Raw genomic sequence first — 23,930 nt, forward strand, 5'->3', positions numbered from 1 at the left:
ACAGTTTGTCAGATCGTACTTGGGAATGACAGTCCCACACCAAGATGGCGGCCGCCGCGGGGACGTGACTACGCGGCGCTCCCATGGCAACACAATTGGCTTGGGAGTGCCTTGCAGAGCGCCCTTGCTAGCAGCGGCTTCCTCACTTCACCGTGCAGCTCGCCCGTGCGAGCGGCTGCTTCTCTACTTTGGAGTGTTGTGGGCGATACTCGCCATGTAAGTAGACATTACTCCTATGAGTGCTCACTTCTTGATCACACTTACCACGTGATCTTAGTAAATATCTTCCATCTTTACATATACTTGGTGCATCAATCTCAACTAACACCCTTTTCGGGTGTTATTGACTCATTTTTATGGGTTTACCCAATGAATGGGGAAACGTAGCTTCTATATTACCTAGAAATTCACGGTGTGTCTTTGTACTATGCCTATAGAACGCATATAGTTATATGCCTTAGTCGCCAGTAACTTTGATTCTTCTCCATGCTTCTAGCTACCCAATTTCGGCAATCCTGCCTGACAACACCCCTGCACCCGGCGAGACACAGCTGTCTTGTGACTGGGTGAGTACTCGAATTTCTACCATAGAGGATCATTTTATATGTTCTCGTACATAAGGTCAAACTTTTACAAGTGGCGGCTGATAATTTCTTTACCACACAGGTGATTATGACTCGATTCTGCTTTACAAGAAGAGCAGGTCAGTGCACTTCCATTTTTTAGTGAGTTAAATGATAGAGTCCTCTTAATACGCCCCAGGTCTAATTAGTGTATCCTTATACTTTGTAGGAATTGCAACTGAACATTGATGAAACTAAAAACACATCCTACCCTGAAGATGGATTTCCTAATCCGAAACGCGTAGGCACTGATTACCCAATAGGAGTGTCTTTAGGAACTCTGAGCAGAGTGAATGTAACTGCTCAGTAGCAGAGCAACACCTAGGTGGTGTAGAGCCTGCATACGAATGACCTTACCATTTTTTTCTTAACTAAACAGGTTATGTTTGAGTACTGGGTTCAGCTCAAATCTAGTTTTGCCTTTTGTTGTTGAATTACCAATTGACCTGAACAAATTGCTTGGTTAAGACGACTACTGCTAACGCACTCCCATGGAGTATTTTGTTATGAATTAGAACTGATTATGTTTGGATTTATCACCTTATGGGCCTATTGTTTTATCTGTTTATTCTCAGCCTGATGCTTTCATGTTTGTAGATTCACAGATTAATGGAGCCCTTTATATATTATTTGCCCTTTGAACATTAGAAAATATTCATTATTTCCTTGTTAAACATTTCTGACACCCACCCTTGTACCCTAAACACTCCTGACTTGGAGTCTTTAGTATTTACAAGGCATGATCACCATTTGGGACTAGCTCCCGCTAGGAGTGCAGCAGAGGGTTACCGACTAGCAACAGTCGGTGTGTGTTTTCTGCCTGACCACAAAGCGGCACACGTCTTTGCAATCCATTGTAGTTTTTCGGTTGGCAGCCGTTGCAGTGTTTCAGCTTTGCACGTTAGCACATCATCTTTCCATTTGTTTTCTGAAAATAGTGTTCCTTTTATTACTAAAAATGGTTCTTTTAAGCATAGCACTGCCTTTGGTCTTGAGTAGCACATTTTTTCATTTTGCAGCATTTCAAAAGATACCGTGTGTGCCTGGAAGGTGTTCTTAATTCTGTACAGAGTGAGCTGGAGGAGACACTGGGCGTCTGCAAGAGGCAATTCTTGCGGCATTAAGACTTTAGGTGTGCCTGAGGCATGGGGGATCAGGGAGCACACGTAGCAACTTTCATTAGTAGTTTGTTTGGCTGTTGAGCTCATGTCTGCATACCATTTATTCGACTGTGTGGGTGCCTGGGATCCTCTATCGTGTCAAGCCCCAGGCCATAGTATTCGTCATATCTCTTCCTACTTGTTTCCCTCTTCTTCCTGTTGACAAGGAATGTTTTAGCATGTCTGGCTGCGTGCAACAGGGACTCCCTCTCCCCGACTCCCTCCTTTTCCCATTCCTCATACAGAGTAATGAACTTGTTAGCCATTTCAATATTTTCCTTCATTCTCTCTGTGGTTTAGTCTTTTTCTCGGGGAGGACTGATTGTCATTGTGGGCGGGGTAGCAGTGGTGCCATATAACCATGATATAACAGATGGGTGTCGATCATTTAGTTCATGTACACTAAAATTTGTGGTGTGGCTTTGGGGCTTCAAATGGATGGTCGGCTTGTTGTCAGTATCGTTCTGATGTCTGGCCTCGTCTGGATGTGGGCCATACCCCCATACCAGCTGAAAGCCATCCCATATTAAATAGTTACCCTCCTTGAACGGTTTGCTTACATTTTCCATATTACTTGCATTACCTCCCCCCGCATTTATCTCAACGCAGATAAATGCTATTATGTAATATGTTGATACGCCTAACATGAGTGTAAAAAATATAATAGCACAGACAGTCAACCCACATTCGTATGAATACGTTTGTAAGTCAAAAACAATTCTACTCCTAATGTCCCTAGTGCTACTCGTTGCAGGCTGCCTGTTCGTTGCCATGGTTACTCCTATGTGTTGAAACATAGAAAAGGGTGCATTAAGCATACAGTGTAATTAATTTTTGCATTTTCCACTCTTCAGTAACCTTTTAGAGAGTGAGAGAGAGAGAGAGAGAGAGAGAGAGAGAGAGAGAGAGAGAGAGAGATCGTTTTATGCTTATTCACACGCTGTCATAAACATTATTATAATACAGTTGTCAGTTCAATTCATTTTGCATGCTCTTGTTTTCACATTTCTTTTATTCATGCACATTTTCCCTGTATAGGCCCTCTGCACCTTCTGCTGACCCCACACTGCCATATGCTTTTCGGACGTCTGTTAAATGTATCCAATATCTGAGGCCCTTCACTTTCACCGCTGTGGGTAGGCAAAACACCACCTCGTATGGGCCATGAAATCTTGGAGCATTCCACCTGCGCACAAATCTCCTGATGTATATCATTTCCCCTGGTACCAGCTGACCTGTTGGGCTTTCTTTCTCTGGAGTGTGCGTTTCATTCTCCTCATCACTTATCAATGGTGGTGCAAGTTGTCTTGCTATCATTCGTGCTGCCTTAGTAAGTTTGGTCAGGTAATCATTAAATTCTTCTCCTAGTACAGTTGCACTTCTGTGTGCATCTGAATGTCTACGGAGGGGTGAGTGTGCTGTGTGCATTCGTCTTCCTGTCACAATCTCGTGGGGTGACAAATGGTGGTCCTTGCTTGGCTGATTCCTCAGCTCAAAAAGGGCCAAGGGGAGGCAGTGCACCCAATTTTTCTTAAGCGTGAAACATAGTTTTGAGAGTCTGCCTTTTAGTAATCCGTTGATCTTTTCTACCTTCCCGTTACTTTGCGGGTGATAAATCGAGCACAATTTATGCTTTATCCCTAGCAATGATGTCACTTCTTTAAAGAGATCGTTCAAAAAATGTGTGCCGTTTGTCAGAGCGGATTACGTCGCAAATTCCCCAGTGGGAGAATACTTCCCGCACGAGAAACTTTGCAGCGCACTTCGCATCTGGGCGGGCGCAGGGACCTGCCTCTACCCATCGTGAAAAGGTACAAACTACCACTATCATGCACCTCGCTCCGTTACATCTCTCACCCATATCCGCATAATCGATATGCAGTTCTCTGAAAGGTCCTATTGGCTTTGGTATCGTTCCCCTTAGAGTCCTCAAAGTCATGCCGGCGTTGTATATTTGACACATTGTGCATTCCATTGTTAGCTTGGAGAGTTGTTCCTGTGATCATGGAATAAACCAGTTTTCTTGTATCTCTGCTGCGATATGCTGCCTTGCGTTGTGTGCTGGGAAGTGTAGCTGCTGGAATGCTACTTCTAATAGCTTAGTTGGCATCGCTACTTTACCTGTGTTGTTTTGCCGCCATAATAAATCAGTTGCCGACTGGCTGCATCCTCTTTTAGTCCATAACTCTTTTTCGTCCTCAGGTGCCTCCTCTTGTAACTCCAGTATTTGAGACACTGGCATGGCATTGTACCCGTCCGGGACACTTTCCTCCACTTCGCTTTGCATTAAATACTCACCTGTGTTTTCTTTTTTTCAAGTATGATGCCTCTTTGGCAGCTGCGTCTGCTGCCGCGTTTCCCAAAGAGACAAAGTCAGTCTTATTCGTATGGGCCTGGCATTTCACTATTGCTACCATTGTGGGTTCTTCTAATGCTTCTATGAGTTCCCTTAACAAGTCCGCATGTTGTACGGGTGAGCCATCTGCCCTGTTGAACCCCCTTCTTCCCCACCTGGCGAGCCCTCCGTGTACTGTTGTGGCCATATATGCTGAATCCGTATAAATCGTTACCACACATCCTTTTGCTGCTCGTAATGCTTCAATTAATGCTACCAATTCTGGTATTTGTGCTGAGAAATGTGCCGGCAGTCGCCGTTGTAACATGACCTCGTACTCACCTTCTTCCATTTGCACGACTGCCACCCCATGTGTTTTTCTCCTGTTTCTGAATTTATGGAAGCTGACCCATCTATGAAAAAAACTTCTCCTTCCGTCAGTGCGTTCTCGCTTACCACAGTTGTGCGATTGTCCTCACCCTGATATGTTGCAAAATCATGTGCCTGGATATACTCTACTGTGCATGGCTCTGAGATGAATCTTGCGGGGTTAACCACCTTGCATCTTACCACGTGTATATTAGCACTTGACAGTATAACCTCATATGCGGTGGCTCTCTGTGTGGTTAATGTGCTTTTTGATCGCTCGAGTATGGCAAACAACGAATGTTCTACATACAGTGTCAGTGAGCATCCCATTACTATAGAGGCACTTTTCTCAATTGCGAATGCGGCGGCTGCGAGAGCCTGTTCGCATGTGAAATGTCCTTGCATTACAGCGTCCAGTGTCCCACTGTAGTATGCCAGAGGCTTGTGACCTATTGACGTTTTCTGTGTTAGGACTGCGGTCATGGGTGCCCTCTTGCAGTGCGAGAATAAGTAGAACTCGCATTCGTAATCTGGGGTTGCGAGTACTGGTGCGCTTGAAATGAGCTCTTTGAGTGATGTGAATGCATCGCATGTCTCTGAGTCCCACTGTATTTCTGTTTTTTCCTTTTGTGCCTCTTTGCGGCATAGTCTAATATCCAGGCCCGACAATAGTTGCACATCCCTAGGAATTTTTGCATGTCTTTCACTGTCTTTGGTCTTCCTACGGCCGAGATAGCCGCTACTGTCTGGGATTATTCTTTTGCCATCTTTTGATATCAATTGCCCTAGGTACAGCACTTCACGTTGACAGTATTGTAACTTTTCTTTGTCCACTTTGTACCCCTTTTGCGATAGCAATGTTAAAAGGGCTATGGAGTCTTTTCGAGACTCCTTCTCGTTTTTGCTGCAGATTAATAAATCATCCACATACTGTATTATTGTGCTGTCTGCAGTCATGTTTCCAAGATCTTCATGCAATATTCTAGTGAATATGCTGGGGCTTTCGCAATAACCCTGGGGCAATCTGCAGTGTTCGTACCCCCTCCCCCCTAGAGTGAATGCTGTCAGGTATCTGCACTCTTCTGCATGTGGTATTGAGAAAAATGCGTTTTTTAAATCCACTACAGTGAAGTGAGATGCGTCTTTTGGTATGCTGCATAGAATCGATGCTGGATTTGGGACCAAAGGGAACTCTTTCTGGATGACGTCATTTAGGGGGCGTAAGCCCTAGATCATCCTCCAGGCCACTCCTTTTGCTTTTTTGATTGGGTAAATACATGTTTGCACGGGGAGTTCGAGGGTACTATTATCCCCTGTGCGAGCAGAGCATTTACTGTTTCTTTTATACCTTCCTCTGCTTCCCGGGACAGGGGGTATTGTTTGACCCGGGGCAGAATTGATCCAGGCTTGAGGTTGATTTTTACTGGTGTGACCCCGTGTAGTAGCCCTACGTTATGGGGACCCGTCGTCCACAACTGCCAGGGCACTGACTGCATGTCATCATTAAAGAATGAAGGGGGGGCCTACCACTGCCATCAGCTGTATTGGCACCTGTCTTTGCTGTATCATTATTTCACAAGGGATGGCTATTTCCATGATTATTTCTCTGTCACTCTCTTAATCTGTGAAAAGCTCCTCATCTGACAGATCTTGGAGTGCAATGTCAGCGTTTATGCATAATACTGTGCGCCACTCGCAGCCGTGCATATCCATTGCAATCACAACTATTCTTTTGGTTGTGATTTGTACGCCATGTATGTCAACTGACATTACTGTTCCAGGCACTATCTCGGGGCTGGCGATTGGGCGAAAGACAAATTCTGTGGGTATTCTCCATTCTAGCTTTTTCAACTCCGGGACCACCCTAACTAATGTTTTAAGCCCATGAATAAACATATCTGGGTCCACGGGTATGCCGCGCACCTCTGGGCACGTTTCTCTTAAATATATCACTAGCATGGCGTGCATAGAACACATCCCTGGGGTTGAGCACACAATCCCTCCCCTTTTTGTGAACGAAATAGTCATGTTCAACTTACTGAGGAGGTCCCTTCCCAGCAGGTTCACGGGTGATTGTTCATAATACAATAGGGGTGCCCTCACTGTTTTTCCCCCCACTGTAACGTCCAAATCTTCTGTGTAAGGAACTTCGACCACTGCCCCAGAGAACCCCTGTGTCTCCATTTTACGATTAGATAGCGGAAACCGGACCTCGCGTATACACGATTTTTCGGCTCCAGAATCTACCATAAAGATGAATTGTCTGTTTCCTATCTCTGTTCCTATCAATGGTTCCTCGCTTGCATTGAAGGTTGTCGACAGGATTGGACACGCAAGTGCTCTCTGTGGGCTGTCCTTTGCTGGATGCCTAGTTGTTCCCCCTTGGCTGAAAACATTACCTGAAACTACCGCTACTCCTCCATAGGGGGCAGGCGCGCCGTTAGATGTCATAGTAAATGGGTTGTTTTGTGTGTATGGTATATGTTCACTGCTTTGTGGGTGTTGGTGAGTGTGGCGTGGTCTTCCCCTGTATTGCTCTTACCCTCTGTTATCTTGCTGTTCTCTTCCTCCATCCCGGGGCAACCCGTATGGGCTTCCCGGATGGGGGTGCCCATAATACTGATCATCTTGGTAACTCGGGTTAGGCCTGTTCCTGCATTTGCGTGAGAAATGTCCCCACCTCCCACAATTCCAGCAATTTCCTTGCCCACCTCTGGGTCCTGGTCCCCCATTTCCGCCATTACCTCCATATCCCTGTCCACCCTCTCTTCGCCCTCCGTACCCACCTCTTCTGTTGCTGGGATGCCACGCTTGCCACTGCAGCCCTCCGTACTCCTTCTGTCCATTCCACTGTCTTTGTTCGTTGTCTGCCCAGTTTGCAGCCATCCTCCCCTTTATTGCTACTAATCCCCCCTCCTCCTCCTCTGTGTCTCTGTCGTGTGGGAGTGTGGCTACAGCTGATGCGACCTTCACTTGTTTCGTTTATACTAACTTTGCTTTGTCTGCCAACCTCTTTTGCGCCACCTCCTTCTCTCGTTCCTTAATCTTTTTGCAATGGTGCACTATTATGCTCTGTATCTCTGGCCATCCTTTCGCTTCGATCCCTGCTATTTTGTCAAGCGCTTTTTGCACTTCTTTCGGGAGCCCTCTCTTTATTACGAAGTAAGATAACGAGGTTGATTGGTCATAAGGTGTACCCATTTCAGCTCTCCACATCTCCTGTACCCGACAAATGTAATCCGTAACTTCTTCCCCATCATTCATAGTGCACTGCATTACTGACTGTAAATCTGGCGTGTCTGGGAATGTTTCTCTCAATGCGTCCCAAACACGCGCGCGCACAGTATTGATGGCAACGCCATCATCTCTGTCACTATCCAGCGTTATTCCCAGGAAACCTGCTTTTGTCCACACCCTGTCTGATTGGTCCCCCACTGCTGACACAAGTAAACTCTTTACATCTCCAATGGGTAGGGGCACCCCTGCAGTGTGTTTCTCAAAGGCGTATATCCATTTGCTAGCTCCACCTGATAGCGGGGGCAGCAATTTCAATAAGTTTGCTTTATCCATCTATGCCCAAGGTATCTAATTCGGTCTCCCCGCCCCCCGATGTATTAGGGGGAGTTGTAGTCGTCCCTTACATCCTCTCCCAATACTCACCTTTGTTCCCTTTTTCCCTACCATAGCTACCTTTCCCGTCCTGTTTCTTAACCTCCCTGTCCATTCTTGCTCTAGTGTCCTCCCCGGTGGTGTTTCCTCTAATTCCACTAAACTTCCACCTGCCGCTATTCCCAATCTCCCAGCTTCCTGTTCATCTTCATCTAGGTCACACCACAGCTCTTCTCTCCCATCACCTTCCACTCCTTCCCCCCCTACACTTCCTCCTATATTGTCCGCTCCTAGTTCTACTATCTGTGTGGGCTCCTCTTGTATTCTGAATAGTATCTCCCCTTTCTTCCATCCTTCCTCATTTGACTTATCTAAGGGGTATGACCAGGACAATCGTTCTGACCTTGTTGTACTTGGCTGACCTTGTTCGCATAGGCTTTGTATCCTTGACAACTCTTCCCTTGCTATTGAGAGACTGGCGTCTAAATCTTCTGTCAATTTACATATGTTTACCGAGGGGGTACTCACCTGCCCATTTGATCGGGGCACTCGTATGGCGGTGGCGCCGTTGGTCTTGCTGTGGGTGTGCCTGTGGGCACGTATGTGGGATCATTGTATCCTTCGGCGGGTGGGGGTTTATTTAGAAGTGGGTACAATCGAGTCACCTCTATAACTCTCTATTTTCCCCCGCCCTCCTTGCTATCCTCTGCTCGCGCTGATGGGGTAGTCGTGAGGGTGGGTTGATCCATTGTGGTGCCTATTTTCTTTGGTGTAGGTATTTCCTCGAATAATCGCCATTGATCTAGTATCTCTCTCCTATTATGGAATTGTTTCCCCTTGCATTTTCAGAATATACAGGTGGCTACCATATCCAGAACGCTTTTATCAAAGGACCCTCCTTGTGGCCAGACCTGGGGGAGACCCTCCCCCTTCAGTTCCGTTACCCATTGGTCATGATACTTAGTTATTCTTTCTGCATGGCCTGGTAAATTCTTACAGATGTGCGCTAGGGGTGTCTCCGCTCCCATGCCTAAGTCGGTGCTACTCTGTTCTCCTATACTAGTCTGTTCTGTCACTATGTGTGTGTTACTGTGTACATGTAACTTCAACCCCTTTCACATTATAATAAACAACTCACTTTGCTCAATGAAAAAGGTGCTGGTTTGTCAAATCTTACCAGGCTATACTTACAATGACCGTACCCCCTAGAAAAGTGCTTAAAAACAGTGCAATTATATAGTGTCACGTAATTACAGAAGATCACAATCGCACAATGTGCACAACACACCACCGACATTCATCATACCTCAGCATCCACATATAGCATTTACCCACCCTGTCTTGCCCTTCGCCTTTTACGGCGACCCCCTCTATCCCTCACACAACTTCTTTTGTATATATATATATATATATATATATATATATATATATATATATATATATATATATATAAATATATTTTTGTGTTTTTTTTTAAGACCTTATTTCTACCCCGAATTGAGAGGAATTTAGAGAAGAGTAAGAAGAAAAGCTAGTTCTAACGTATTTTCCGTTTCGCTTCACTTAGACACCCTTAATTCACCTTTTCACAGTTTTACTTATTCCCAGCACTAGTCTAGATAGCACTACGTGGTGCCGCCTTCTACTCCCTTACAGAGTTAGGTTCCCGTCCTCTTTTCCCTTTTCACTTTAGTGTCCTAATGGCCATATGCAAAGAAAGAGAAAGTATTAGAAGTAAGAAAAGTTTCCCTTATATTCCCCACTCCCTTTTTCTCATTTCCCCTTGTCCTTTAAAATGAAAAATGTTCCCATTTTAATATCACTCGCACTTAATACTCACGTGCCCGTCTTGATCCGAGACTCTCCGGATTTGGTCCGTCCAAGCAGCGCGGCCTCGCACTCAATGGCCCCACCCGGCTCCGGCGAGCGGTACTAAGGGTTTTTTGGAACGGGACCCGTACCCTCTCACCCTAACTGCGTGCGCACGTCTCTGCGTACCAGTTGCCGTAGGTGGGCGGCTCTGTTGAGCAGGTGCGCCGTGCATCTCCACTGCAGCTGGGGTCGTCTCGTACCAAGGGGACAGTTTAAAGTTAACAAAACAAATCACGTCTATGGGGTCACCACTGAATGTAAGTGTCCCCAGAAATGCACCCCCCTTAGTGAGAGGCAATAATGGACACACCCCAGAAGGGGAATGAGGCCAAGACCAACTGCGGGTAAGATCAAAAGAGCTTTATATAATTCAATATAGGGCATGCAAAGGACTCTGCAAACTCCGAGAGCGCTCTGTCTGACAATAGCAAAGACAGTCAGTTATATTACAAATGCACGTCATGCATGAGGTAAGCTATAGGGGCCACAGAGTCTCAGGGATTGGGTGGTGATGGCTAGGTGGTATACAATGTATACAGTTGCTTCTCCAGGATTGGCAAGCGTTGGTGCTGCGCCACGTGGGGTGGGAGGTCAGCTGGGCTCATCGGGGTGTAGCGCTGGGCCAGACATGCCATGTAACAACGTTTGATAGCTAAACTAACATTTGCCCTTTTGGCCACACATTCCCACCCATTCATCACACTTCATGTGTCCTGTTGAGTTGCAACTCTTGTAAGCACTGACCTTAGATCAATACATGGCTAGGAACATTGATATGCGATCTGGAGTGTCTCAATACATCAGTTTGGGAGGTACCTTAGGTTGTCTCATGGGTGTAGTTAGGGGCATGGCCGGGAGTGCTTGACTAACCATCCTTGGCAATTTCGGTGAGGGGTGGTATTATGATCTGTTGGTACACGTGTGGGCGCCCCCCTTTCTAGGTTCATTAACTCGGGGTCAATGGAGGTACTACTGACCCGTGGGGGCATGTGACTGGTGCCTGAAAGGCAGTGGGATTTAGGACCAGATAGCTCGTAAGTCACAGAGTCTGGCTATGGTGGCCTCTGGCACGGGGGAGGGTGGTGGATGCTTGAAACGGGTCCAGCAGGGTCGGGAGGGAAGGCAGGGCTTTGCTGTTTGAACACCGTCTATCTCGAGAGAGAGAGAGCCTGGGCAGGAGGAGGGGGAAATGGCCTTGCAGCCCATGCGTGACATCCTGCATGAGCCGGTTTACTGTTGTGTGGGTGAGGGGCGACTAACAACACATGGGGGTTTCTAGAAGCACTCATGTATTTGCATTAACATGGGGTATTAGCTGGAGATCATCTTTTGTTTACATAGCATTTCACATCTACAGTTGACATACGAACATGAGGTAGTGTCAGACAGGTGTGTGTAAAGAGTATGTAAAGAGAGCAACACAGGTTAGTGTTTACTGTTATCAGCTTTCCAGTCTTTATACATTTTGCCATTACATACAATATCAGTTGCACCTTTTTCTCTTTACCCATTCTCCTTTACATTAGCAGTGAACGTTCGTCAACAAGGCACATATTACATAAATCATTTCTACAAGTTGCAAGGGTTTTCGGAGTGGGTATGGGTGCGAGGCGTCACGCCGTCTATAGTTGGGGGGCTTCGTACAGGGGTCAGAGCCTGCAGGGTTTGGGCTGATCTCAGTTACATCCTGATGTTCCCGTTCATAGCTGGGGCAATGATGTACTGCGGAAGGTTAACAGGTACAGTGTTTTATTTTGTTGTTTGTTCGTGTCTGGAGACTCGTGAGAATGAGTCTTCAGCGGATCTGCCATGTAGTGGGAGGTGGGGGAAGTGTGGGCCGCTGTGAGCGCGGTCAAGTGGGGGGGTCACTCTGCAGCATTCAGTGGCTTTGCCTTGGGTTCAATATGCACATTTCTAACAAGATGGGGATGGCTAAATACAAGATGGCTTCTATGCTCTGCCATAGAACATGGTGGTGCAGCCCCACGTGTCGGCCTGCAGCCGCCCTGCCGCCTGGGCCTGGGAGGCCGGGGGGCTGCCGACGAGTCATGGGTCTTAACCGGGATGGGACATGTAGGGGGTGGGGGGTCCTATTGACCTACCCTTCCCTACACTATCAAACCTAGCTTTTCCAGGCCATGCAGGGAAACACTGACCTGCAGTCTCCTGGACCCACTGAAAATTATACCTTACTAATTTATCGTAATACTGGTGCAATTTCTAGCACATTTGGTCAAGGGGGCTATCTAGATCGGCCATTATTTCCCAACATATGGGCTGCCCCTCCTCTATGTCCCAATTACCCTAGGCAGCCCTTCCCACTCATCTATATATAAATCCTTTTACCCCCAACATCCGCACTCAGCCATGATCATTCGTCGCCCCCTCCTTTCTCCACAAGCCCTCCCACGCACACGTCACACTGGCCTTCTCAGGCCCGTCCACTCACTCTGTGTTAGTACACATTGGCCCTCTGCAAAGGCTCACCTTTATCTATGTTAGTGAAGATAAAGGTCGAGCCACGTCCATTCCTTTGGCACACGCCTATCGCTAAAAGGCCAAGGCTCAAATCTTGACTGGACTGTCCACATCTTTCTGGACTGTATCAGAGGCACATTGTTTTCAATCCATTGCACATGAGACTGGGCCAGGGAGCTCTGGAAACATCACAGTTTCTGAATGTGGTTTGCTTTTGGAATAGCTGCAGTCTGTATTTGTCATCAGTAGGCTCATATGGCACAGTTGGGGCACAACATGGTGAAATAGACGGTGGCCTTCCAGTGCAGTGACTTGTGAAATATTGTTACCAAACTTTTTCCTGGCATGCGGTTGATGAGGAGAGCGATGCCACACATCATTAGACAAGCCAACATTCCTTTATAACAGTTGCATATCAGAGGCCTCTTGAATGCAACCCGGACAATTGCTTGTGAGCATGACCATAAGCAGAGCGCGTGGTCATATTTCTTACACACTTGGGCAAAATCAACTCATCTTGTAGAGCGCAGCGTCTTAAAATATCACTGGAGACCATTCGACTTGTGCATAAAGACTACGGCATGTCTACTAGCAACGATGTCCCTTTGCCAAAAAAGCACTTATGAGGAAATGAACTGTCAGGAATGTTCGCTGTCACTAGGAGGTGCCAGCATTTAATGCCAGGGAGGAAAACTGCTGCAGAGCTTCTGGTGAGGCTACTGTGCTGAACATGACGTGGTTTTCATGGCAGCCCTCCTGCCATCCTACTTTCACAGGAGGCCATCTTAGGACGTTCAAAACTTGCAATTGCAAATACTCTGGCTGCATTTGCTCAGAGTTGGCGATGATAACGTCGTATTACACCACTAATTCCCTGAGGGAAGTGAGGACCTGATAAGTCGGGATAAAAGGCAGAATTGATTAGTCATCACTAAAATGACGCAAGGTTACAAAAATAAAACCGAGAGAAATACCAGAGTAGATGGGCATTCTGGCGGTAGTTTTTAACTGCTGCCGGAGAAGTAAGAGGACTTTGCTGTTTGTGGTAGCAATCTTCTTGTCTTCTTCACTTAAGAATAGCTTACAGTTTCAACGTTGTGTCCAGTAATTGAAATCTTATGAATATCCTTTTTTACTGTGCAGTAGAAATAGTTGTGATCATGTACATGTCACAATCCCTCTTCTCCTTGCAGTCGCAGGTTTTCAAGTTCTCGTCATGCACAAGCAGTAGGTGTTGCGTACTGGCTTTCACTCAGATGCAACTACTTTTGCTCAGTCCCGCAAAGTGAAAGACTGCACAGAAGGTCAGTAACTTTGGTTATTGGCCCTCAACCGAGCTCTGAGCTGCAAGGATGCCTAACGCTCTGAAACCAAACACCCCCACTCTCCTCCTTACTGTTGGAGGTTCCTCCTTTGACACTTACCAGATGTTAAATGCGCAGTGTCTGAGAGACTTTCCAGAAGAGACGATTACTAGTCATGATGGACTGCTCTGTGAACAACCCACATACTGCATTTATTTGATGTAAAGTCTTCACTGTTGTGTCATACTCAAAATTGTCCAGATAATCGCCTACTTTTAAGGTAATGCACCGGGACCAGCAACATCTAATGGCACATGTGGTAAAAAATAAATAAAAAATGTTTCCCCCTAAAGCAAAAATGACCTTTAATACTTTGTTTTCTATCTAAATAAAATGTAAAATCGAAGACAAACATTTTTACACATAATTGCAACAATTCAGATGTCAGATTCTATTCATCACAATGTTCCATTTGATTTCTTACATTTTCGCAAAGGTCTGAAACTCATGTTTCACGACGAGGTTTTCTTTTTTTTCAAACTGTTTTTGGTATCTTATTTCTTCATGGCTGTCACTGCTAGGGGAAATCAGACACAAGTTACATGGTCTTCTAGCATCTTTCTATCGCATGTGTTTTAAATCTTCCAGAGGACTTGTTGGCCAAGCAAGCCGGGACACAATACTCCCGAGTCACCCATAGCAACCTAAAGGCAGCTACACCTCAGCTAAACCAGGAGCAGCAGGGCGGTCACAATTGCTCCTGAGGCGCTTGGAGAATCATAAAAACACGCTGACATCACCCAGCCCAGGTGCTGGCAGCAGAGGGCAGAGCGAGGAGGCAGGCATGGAAAAGGGAAGGAAAGACTCTGACCCCCAACTCGACCCAAGCAGGGAGGCAGAAGGAACCACAACCGATGTGTGGTCTATGAGGGCCAAGGACCTGGACCACTGTAGGATGATGATCAGTCCTTTCCCCCACTCCAGGACACTGAGAATTACTTCCAGCCCACAGAGGCGCAAGAGCGGCACCCAAAACCCCGAGAGTGTGGGTCATCTCAAATGGCAAGTGCCCAAAAGCCAGGATGGATCATGAACTTTTTCACAATCTTATGAGATGGCCGTTGCCTTGGTAAACCTTGCGTCAGCATTTTCCGGGGGCTTACATTAAACCACCAGCCCCCACGCAACTTCAGAGGTTTCTGGAAAAAGAAGAGGCTGCATTCTACTTTGCAAATTATGGGAGAGTGGCCAGACATGCCAGGTGGCAAACAAGAATTGAGTCCACCGTATACAACACCTCCTGTTGGAAAAATGACAAACAGTCTACCTAGCAGAAGAGAAGTCGTGCTGGCGGAAGACCCTTAGTTCGAATTGAAACAGACCCTCTTGGAGAGACTGGAATTAGCTGCAAATCAGAGTCAGAGAGAAACACGTAAAGGTGACAATGAATCCCCCTCTACTTGGTGCCATTCCCGTAGACCCTCCCCGCCAAGATACAGTCATGGATCTGGCAACATTTGGTATTGCCATTATAAGATGCATTGGCGATCACAAATGCCTTTCAACTAGTCCTTGAGTGAACCATTACCCTCTTTTGTAGACAAAACACATTGGTTGTACCCCCTCCTCCTTCGGTTTCAGTTAAGGATGAGCTCAACCAGAGAAAGATCTTCTTTTATCCTCCTGTAGAAAGATGAGGACATAGAATGCAAGAAGGGCCTTTGTAGTGTACTGCAGTATTTTGAATCTGGTGTAAGGGGACATCTGGCATCTTTTAATTAGCACCTAAAATCATCTAAAAAGAGATCAGGAACTTCTTGGGTCTTGTTGGATGTTGCCGTTCCTACTATTTCCAATTTGGTAGAGCGGCAGAACTCATATCCTTATTGAGAACATTGCTCCGAACAAAATACAATGGACATCCCATTCCCACTCTTGATTTCATAGACCTCAAGTTATTTTTGCTCTCCAGCGCCATACCATGTCCCCCTAATCTTCCTCCCCTCTTGTCCTAAAGAACAATGCTTTAAATAAGGAGGAGGAGGGGAGGTCCTGTTCAAGATACTAGACTAGAGTACGAGACCCATTGTACATATTCACACAAATTCCTGCTGTGTGAACAGGCCTATGGGAATTTGAAAAGGGAATGATTGGCATGTAAGCGGCCTATCTAGTCCATGCATTATTATCTATTGAATCAGAGGTTTCAATTAATGATGGATCGTGCTCTTCCTTTCTGAATGGCTTCACCTAAGGAGGTAACCACAGGCCTTCCATTTGTTTTGAGCCCTCCAGCTCTTCTCATCTTCCATGTCCCACAGGAAAAATAGCACAGAGGTCCATGCAGAATTTTTTCGAAGAACATGGGGTGCCCTGAACTCTTTCCGTGACCTGGAAAAGCCAAGGGGGAAGGTGTGGGGTAGGTTGCTAACTATGACATCCTGGAACAAACAAAGGTTCTGAAAGACATAGCATGTCATAAAGACAGCCTCACATCATCCAGGTCAGAAGCAGGCAGCAGAGGGCGTCACAATGCCCCTGAAGCTTCCAGAGGATTTTCAGGACACAGCACGTCAACCTGGCCAGGTGCAGGCCAGCAGAGGGCAGACCAAGGTGATGAACAAGATGGAGTGGACATGGACAAGAGATGGAAGGGCCCTAACAACATACCCGACCTTAGGCTGGGAAAGAGGCAACAGGACCGGGAGGTGCCAAAGAGGGAGAAAAATGTGACCTCTCCTGGCCCTGTCTGTTGCCTCCTGACTGAAAACTTTGGTGGCTGAAAGCTGACAATGCCCATGCCAACATCATCACCCAAAGGGATACCAGATGTATATTAATCAGTCTTTGCCTCTTCTAACAGTCAAGAGGTAAGTCATCTTAATATTTGAGTAGCACATTTTAGATAACACTCACTTTCCTGCTGCTTCTTGGCACTTCAGAGGGTTCAAGAGAGAGTGGTGGAGGCAGTTCTTGAATGCAGCCCAGCGACCTGAGATGAGCAGTGTGTGTATCCATTGTGGTTGCTCTGGCAACGACTGGCATCTTCAGCCGAAGTTGCTTGGGAATGAGTTAAATGCTGATTGGGTTATACTTTTGGTCATGGTTCGTCTATTGTCTAATTTCCTGGAGTGCCCTAGCCAAAGCTGCCAAGAAGCAGATGTGTCTGTGGGTCCCTGGAATCTGAGGGGAACGAGGGGAGAATTCCAAAGGGTGGAGTCATGTGTATTGACGGATCTTCCATCAAAGCATGCGTGCTTCCTGGATTGAGAGGCAAGTAGGGCGAGTAGGACCAGAGAGGCGGGCCGCAGGCTTCTGGTTGCTAGGCAAGGTCTGAGGACATTGGGATGCTATTCAGGCATCCAAACAGGATGTATCGTGGAGAATAGTTGCACAGTTTTGAAACTAGATATTTGTCCCAGTGCAAGGATTTCATGGTTCTGAGCATCACCTATACTGCCTTCAGTGCATAATACGTGTCCAATGTGGTGTTTTACACAGTGGTGTGGCATTATGAGAGCCAGGCTCCAGGCCCAAGAAACCCTTTTATTAATGAATTAATAAAGATATTAGTGAATTGAAATATATGGATGTCAGAGTCTGCTCCTAAAACCTGAAAATACAAACTTCTGTTAAGAGAGTACAGGCCCACTTGGGAGATGTGGGCTGACTGACAAGTTTGTAAAACTAAAGAAAATGTGCATTTTACGTTTTTTAATACAACTGAAAGTTGCTTTGCACCGCAAAGTTCTCTATTGAAACTGGACATAGGGAAATTAGTAGGTATTTTTTATTTGCAGTGAATAGTCGGACACAGACACTTTTCATTTCCAAAGTCCTTTTCATAGCATTTTGCACATACACGAGGCGACTCTATCAGATGTTTCTTCTTTTCACTCTCACCACGCCCATTTCTCTACTAACTTCGATCAGTCCTCTTGACCCTCCTTCCCTCTCTTTTTACTCCTTCCTTTTCTCGTGAAGCGGCCTGAATGTCAGCATTGTCTAAGAGATGTACATGCAAACATACAGCAGGGGCAAAAGCCATTCGTCAGATTTGACCCCTTGCCTCTGCAGTACAGGCTCCATCCACCCTTTTACCTAAATGTATTGCAAATGAAGGGCTTGCATGATCAAATGAAATGGAATGACATCATAGCAAAAGGCCAATGTCAAGGTATTAAAATGTGTGATGTTCCCATAATAAGCATGATTTATTGCATCGTCATCTCCTTTCTTATATGAGCTGTAACAGCTCTGCAACCTGTCCCCATTCCCTTGCTCTCCCAATTTCTGACACACACTGGCTGCCCATTCCTGTCCAGCTGTTGAACTCGTGTACCTACCTCCTAATATGCGATTGCCTGTAGGGAAGCACCGGCATACATACACTTGTGTGACATACTGCCTTCCAATTTGGATTGCTTTTTGTGTGACCTGATACTAACATGGGTAATGATGTGGTGAAGTCGCATTGCTTTGCACTAGCCTTTGGAAACAGAACCCTGGCTGTCTTTCCACTCCGTGGTCAGCCATCTTTGTTATTAAAACGGATGTGGGCCAGGACCATATCCGGGGCAATAACTGTATATATTGTTTGCCCTAGTACTTGCCTAACAATTCTGCTCCCCAGTTGTATGCCTTTTAAAGTGAGCCTGCTGTATGTGTCTGGTTGCCACTGTAGTCTGATTGCACCCTTGTTAATGAGGTGATTCCCTGCATCTGCTCCTTTTCTCTTACAGTTGCAGGAACAGCTCCAAACGGAAGTTAAGCGCTACAAGGCGAAGATCGAGGACCTGGAGAAAGCTCTGTCCCAGAAAGGGCAGGTTGGTACATGGTGCATTGAGTCTGAGGGGCCCTGCCCATTTCTGTCGGGGTGTCGTTAAGGTCGAAGTCAGTGGAGTTGGGAAGCAAGCGCATTACACCCACACTGGATCCAGAAGTACGCATCAACGAGAGTAATACAACATATAACTGAAAAGCCTGACCGAAACAATCCTGAAATTAACCCCTGACTACCCATAGCAACTAAGATCAACTTTTAAAATCCTCCCCTCCGCCGTATACAGCGAAAGTGCAGCAAGAGCCTGCCACGTTCATTAACCTCAACATTCATGGAATCCCTCAAGGGTCACAATTAGGGCTTCCTATAAGATTTTGAAGTGTTTCATTTTCAACTTTTTTAGGTTTTGGGTACAGCAAGATGGTAAAACTACAAGTTCTCATACTCAAGGGGAATATTTTAATACTAGTATTAATCTGGGGGCACCATAATATCAATCAGGTGGGCAAACTGGAGGAAGGTGTCACATTTGCATAGAACATGCTCCAAACTCTGCCCGTGTTTATATAAGGGTGGTTCAGACCTATCCATGCACTGAAGGTAACCCTGCCCCCCACCAGTTTGATGAGGGATTTCCCAGGGATTATTTGTGAAACTAGTAAGTCATTTGCAAAAGAGGAATAGTAAAATAGATACTTTAGCTACTGTTGTGAAATTGTAAATGCCGGCTTGGTGGTCATAAAATAGGAAGCAAGCCCCAGCATTTTTTGATCAGAGAAGAGAGTTGCAATGTGAAAAAAACGTAAACAAATCGAACAATTGTAGCTGTTATTTACCAGACCAAAAGCAAAACTGAAAAATGTGACCTTAGAAGTCAATATGTTTCATGCATTGACCAAATCCCAAAAAGTCTACCGGTGTAATTTCCAAGTTCTTAGGATATTCGAAACTATTACGCACTTTCTGTGAATTGCTGCTGTTTGCCCGACTCTCTTAGCACATGGGTTTTTTTAAAATGCCTCAATATCCTTAAAGGAGGCAACTGCCTCATGCAGCATCCATGTTGCATACAATATGGAAAGGTAGAATCCTTCCCCTTAACCAGACTTGCTTGGTGAGCCGCAGTGACTATCATTTGGTCCACGTCTTGGCTAATGAGTCCCTTTATTTGGAATCTTGAATCCACTGGCAATCAAGATTTCATGAATCGATGATCTAGAAGACTAGCCATGTCTAAATTAATATTGACACTTTTCTCTTTATCAGTTCACGGTATCTGACACAAGAGCCTTGAAGTGATTAGGGTGCCCTCCAACACTATGCTCAATACAACTGAACCTGCAGTGCATCACTGCAAGCTTATCACATGTGTGTGAGGGGTTGAATAGAGTGTGTGGCAAGAGGTGCACATTTTCCTTTTTTCCTAAGTCTTCACTCACATTTACCCAAATATTTGCTTACTGCACCGTCTCCTGGGAAGGGAATGTGATTTTTTTGGAGAGCCAGATGTGGTGGATACTTTGAGCTATTTGCCACTCCATCAGTATGAATTAAGCAGCAAAGTTGAGGCCCTCCTCCTTGGTCCACTTGACATGAAAGAAGATGCAGATAGCAAATGTGGGTGCTGTAGCAAACTCTTGAGTTCCACTCCCTGGGTGGATCAAATTAAGGTGAAATATGCACATTTCATTAAATTGGCTTTGCATAACCACCCATATTGCACAGGACGAATGGCATTTGCCTTTCATAACATCAACACAAACAAAACCAAGAGAGGATATTTTCTTCCAATAGTGTTTTTGAAAACGTTAAAAGGTGTCCATGTTTTAAACTCCAAGAACCAATACAAATGTTTTCCCTGGGACTTGCAGTACCAAAATGGGACATTTCACCTTTAGTTGTTTGCTATTCTTCATCAGGTTACATAGTGCAGTGGTGAAGTGTCCGGCCTCCAATCCCGATGGTGCGGTTTGATCCCCGAGGTCAGCTTTAATTCATAAATTCAAAGAGGACATTCAATTTTTCTTATTTTAGCTGGGGGGGGGGACTGAGTCCACCCTCTGAATAAAGTGGGTGGACTCCGTCTCCCCACCTGTAGCCTCGACTTGAGCCCTGTCTACAAACATGTACCGTTTCCACACTCATCTTTTACCTCATTTCTCCATATCCTTAATTTCCACAGGACTCTCATTGGGTGGAGGAGAAGCAGCTTTTTATTCGGCGGAACCAAGAATTTATTGACAAGGTATTTAAAAGAAAAAAAACATCTCAGCTAAAACGTACAAACAATGTATTGATGACTGTGATAGCAATGTTGGGTCTCATCAGGGAAAAGCAGGAAACCACCTGCTAGAGCAAAGTCATTGACATGTGTTATGACAAAGCTCTCAAACACTCTGGTCATGTGACCCTGCAGAGAAATACCATTGGTTCATCCTTGTCAGAGCTCAAAGAGTCTTCTGAGGAAGATTACATGGTGTGCAAGCAAGGAACCACCACCACGAAAAGGAATATAGTTAAATATTTTCCAACCATTCATTTTAAACATTTACAAATGTATTAACCAAGTACCATTGACACATTAGATGGAAAAAAACACAAATAAAAATGGAGACAAAAAAAATCGCCCATTGTCGATAAAGATTTAGTTTATTTGAGCATACAATATCTCCAAAGTTGTTTCTTTCTGAAATGATGACAAAAAAGCAACACAATAAAGGTTCACAAAAACAAAAATCGAGGTGTGAACATTTCTGATTGTCCACTGTAGAGCCCTGGGCGCCTTGTTTTTCCATAAAGGCCATTTGTCTAGACAGAGAAGTCAACATAGGCTTAACCGCAACACAATTTACCTTCTGGCTCTCAGATAAGATTCTTGGGGATCATCTCTCAGAGTGAACGATCAGCACCCCCCGCCCCCTGTATATCTGTGGTGCCAACTGGAAATTGAGTTCAAGCGCTTGTCTCACATCTCTAAGCTAGTGTGACTCCCCATTGCTCAATGGATCGCTTTGGTGTGTTCTCCTATTTTACTGGCAGGTGCACACTCATTGCCCACAGATCACTTGGGATTGCTTCAAGGTTTTATGGCTCATGCTTGGCTTCAGACTGGCACCTAAATTACTATCAATGTTTAAGGTAGGTGCCAAACATACAAGGTAGAACACATGTTCCCTGGGTCCTTGAAGTGAAACATAGCTAGCGCAAAGCTCCAATTAAGGGTTTCTAGTCGCAGTTTAGCAAATTATAGCAAATAAATATGTCTTCTGGTGCAATTTCAAGCCAAAACTAGACCAATACTAACCTTTCACTAAGCTGACCATACTCCTGTTTACTGGAATGGGGCATCCCTATATTTTCAGAGATTTTGTTTGGGGCAGCTCACATGATATTCTCTATTGCCTTCTAATTTGAACATGGCACACGTTTTGTAATCCTGTGTTTCCCACCCCTTTCTCAAGGACAAGGCTGAAATCAGCCTGTGCCAGCGGAGGGCCCCACCGCTGGACTGCCTTGGTGCCCAAAACTTTGGGCAGCCTGACATCCAGGAAATGGAGCAGGTGGGTCATTCCTCTGTTGGGGCCCATATAGCAGTAAACGCTGGGCTTCCCAGGCATAATTGTTTCATAAATGCTCAGTCCAAGACCGTATTCTGTTATGCCAGTAATGTGTTGTGTTTATTTAGAAATTAATCAATTTTCTTCACTCCATACATCACACTATACCGTCTAAACAATAATATTGACAAGTTCATAATTTGGAAATGATAATTAAACGGTGTATCAAGGTCACAGGTAGCTCATCTCTGAGAAGAGACTGGGGACCTTTGATCAAGCGGAGCCACCTTCCCCGTGATGAGACCATTGGAGGTGGAAAAGGGAAGATCCCCAAAAAGACCCATCCCCAGACCCTCCAGAATTATAGGGCCAGTACCAAATTCTAGAATGGGCCCACATGGGCTCCAATGGAAACATGCTCATCCTTCCCTTCCCCTAGTCTCTCCATGGAAAATATTTCAGGCCTCCCATAAAGCCTAGGGACTTCACCTCCCTCTCTTTTTCACTTGCTTCTATCCTTGAAAACTCCTAGAGGTACCTTTGTGTCAACCAAGGCACTTGGACCAAGTACAGAGTTCCTCAGATATGAGCAATCTGACATTGGAATTTATGAGGGGACGACACTGAAATAGATGAGCAGCACAGAAGCGCTGTACAGCATTTGCTAGATTAGAAAGAGCCCACTAGGCAAGGTGGCCATCCTAAAACAGATTTCTAGACAAATTCTGGTGTCCTCCCAGGCACTGGTGGTCTGGCGGGCTATTAGATATCAAGGGGGAACTCAGAAGGATAGCACAAGTGGGGCATTTAAAAGTACTAAAATAGCGCCTGACCTCAAAATGGTGACTACCCTACAAGGACAGCTATCCCTTATGAAGCTTCTGCCAGTCATAGTGTCTGCCTTCAGCCCATGAACCCTGTTAGTCAGCATCCAGGAAGGGCCCTGCAGTCCCTGAACATTGCGATAGGGAAAAGCCACAACACATAGGGCTGAAGGTTGATAGAGTTGAAGCACAAAGCGAGGCAGTGGAACTCTTAGAGATGGGTCATTCACAAGAGAAGGATGTGATGCGAAAGCAGACCCACCATTCAGGAGCATCATTGCTTAAATCCCTCTGGCCACATAAGTATAAATGAGGCTGAGGTCTCTTAACAACCTTGTTCTAGTGGCTGTCAAGGCCAACGTTGTGAAGCAAATTCAGGGGAAGCCAGCTGGGGGCTCTATCCAAGACTTGCAAGAACTGCATGTGCACCATTCCAAGCTTAATAATCGTGCACAGCAATAATCACCTGGGTAAGGCGGCAGAGCAACCTGTTACGATTCAGTCACAATCTTTGCAGTATAACAACAAACAAAGAAAGACTCACCAGAGACACGGAATGAACCCACAGAATGGCAGAAGTACAGTAGGAATGATTATGTCAGTAGCTGCCTCAGAACCTATACTTTACTAGTTGATGACGAGGCCTTCTCAGTGATGTACCTCACTAGCCGTTGCAATTGCGGGCTACAGAAATCAATCACTTGAAAGGGCAAGGAAATCCACAAAGCAAGGAAAACACCAGACTGAAACATGAGAACAGTATTCAATACTCAGCCATCAGATATGTTTCTATCCTGTCTAAGGGGTTTCTAAACTAACCTGGATGAATGACGAGCCAGACATTTGTTGGACCATTGGAGGAACCATTTCCGGAATTCTCCTAGGAATGTAAGTGAAAAGGAATTCAGTTATGTTCACCTACCTATTCCCCCGTCCAGCCTGTGTACTCCCCCAAGTGTTTTTCTTACCACAAAAGAGACAGCAATCCATCCAGTATGTTTGTCCAGAGTGCAGAT

The 23,930-nt window shown here is 45.5% G+C and overlaps 1 protein-coding gene across 2 annotated transcripts in view; it reads left to right on the forward strand.

The window, feature by feature from the left end:
* Nucleotides 1–23,930, forward strand: part of JAKMIP2 (janus kinase and microtubule interacting protein 2) — a 562,748-nt gene that overhangs the window by 417,753 nt on the left and 121,065 nt on the right. For both annotated transcript variants that reach the window (XM_069652427.1, XM_069652428.1), the window contains exons 12-13: nt 18,493–18,576; nt 20,716–20,778. In XM_069652427.1, coding sequence (XP_069508528.1) covers nt 18,493–18,576; nt 20,716–20,778 — 147 coding nt within the window. The remainder of the gene's footprint in view (nt 1–18,492; nt 18,577–20,715; nt 20,779–23,930) is intronic.

Source organism: Ambystoma mexicanum, chromosome 3p (assembly GCF_040938575.1).
Source record: "Ambystoma mexicanum isolate Mex_15411 chromosome 3p, UKY_AmexF1_1, whole genome shotgun sequence".
NCBI classification, from domain to species: Eukaryota; Metazoa; Chordata; class Amphibia; order Caudata; family Ambystomatidae; genus Ambystoma; species Ambystoma mexicanum.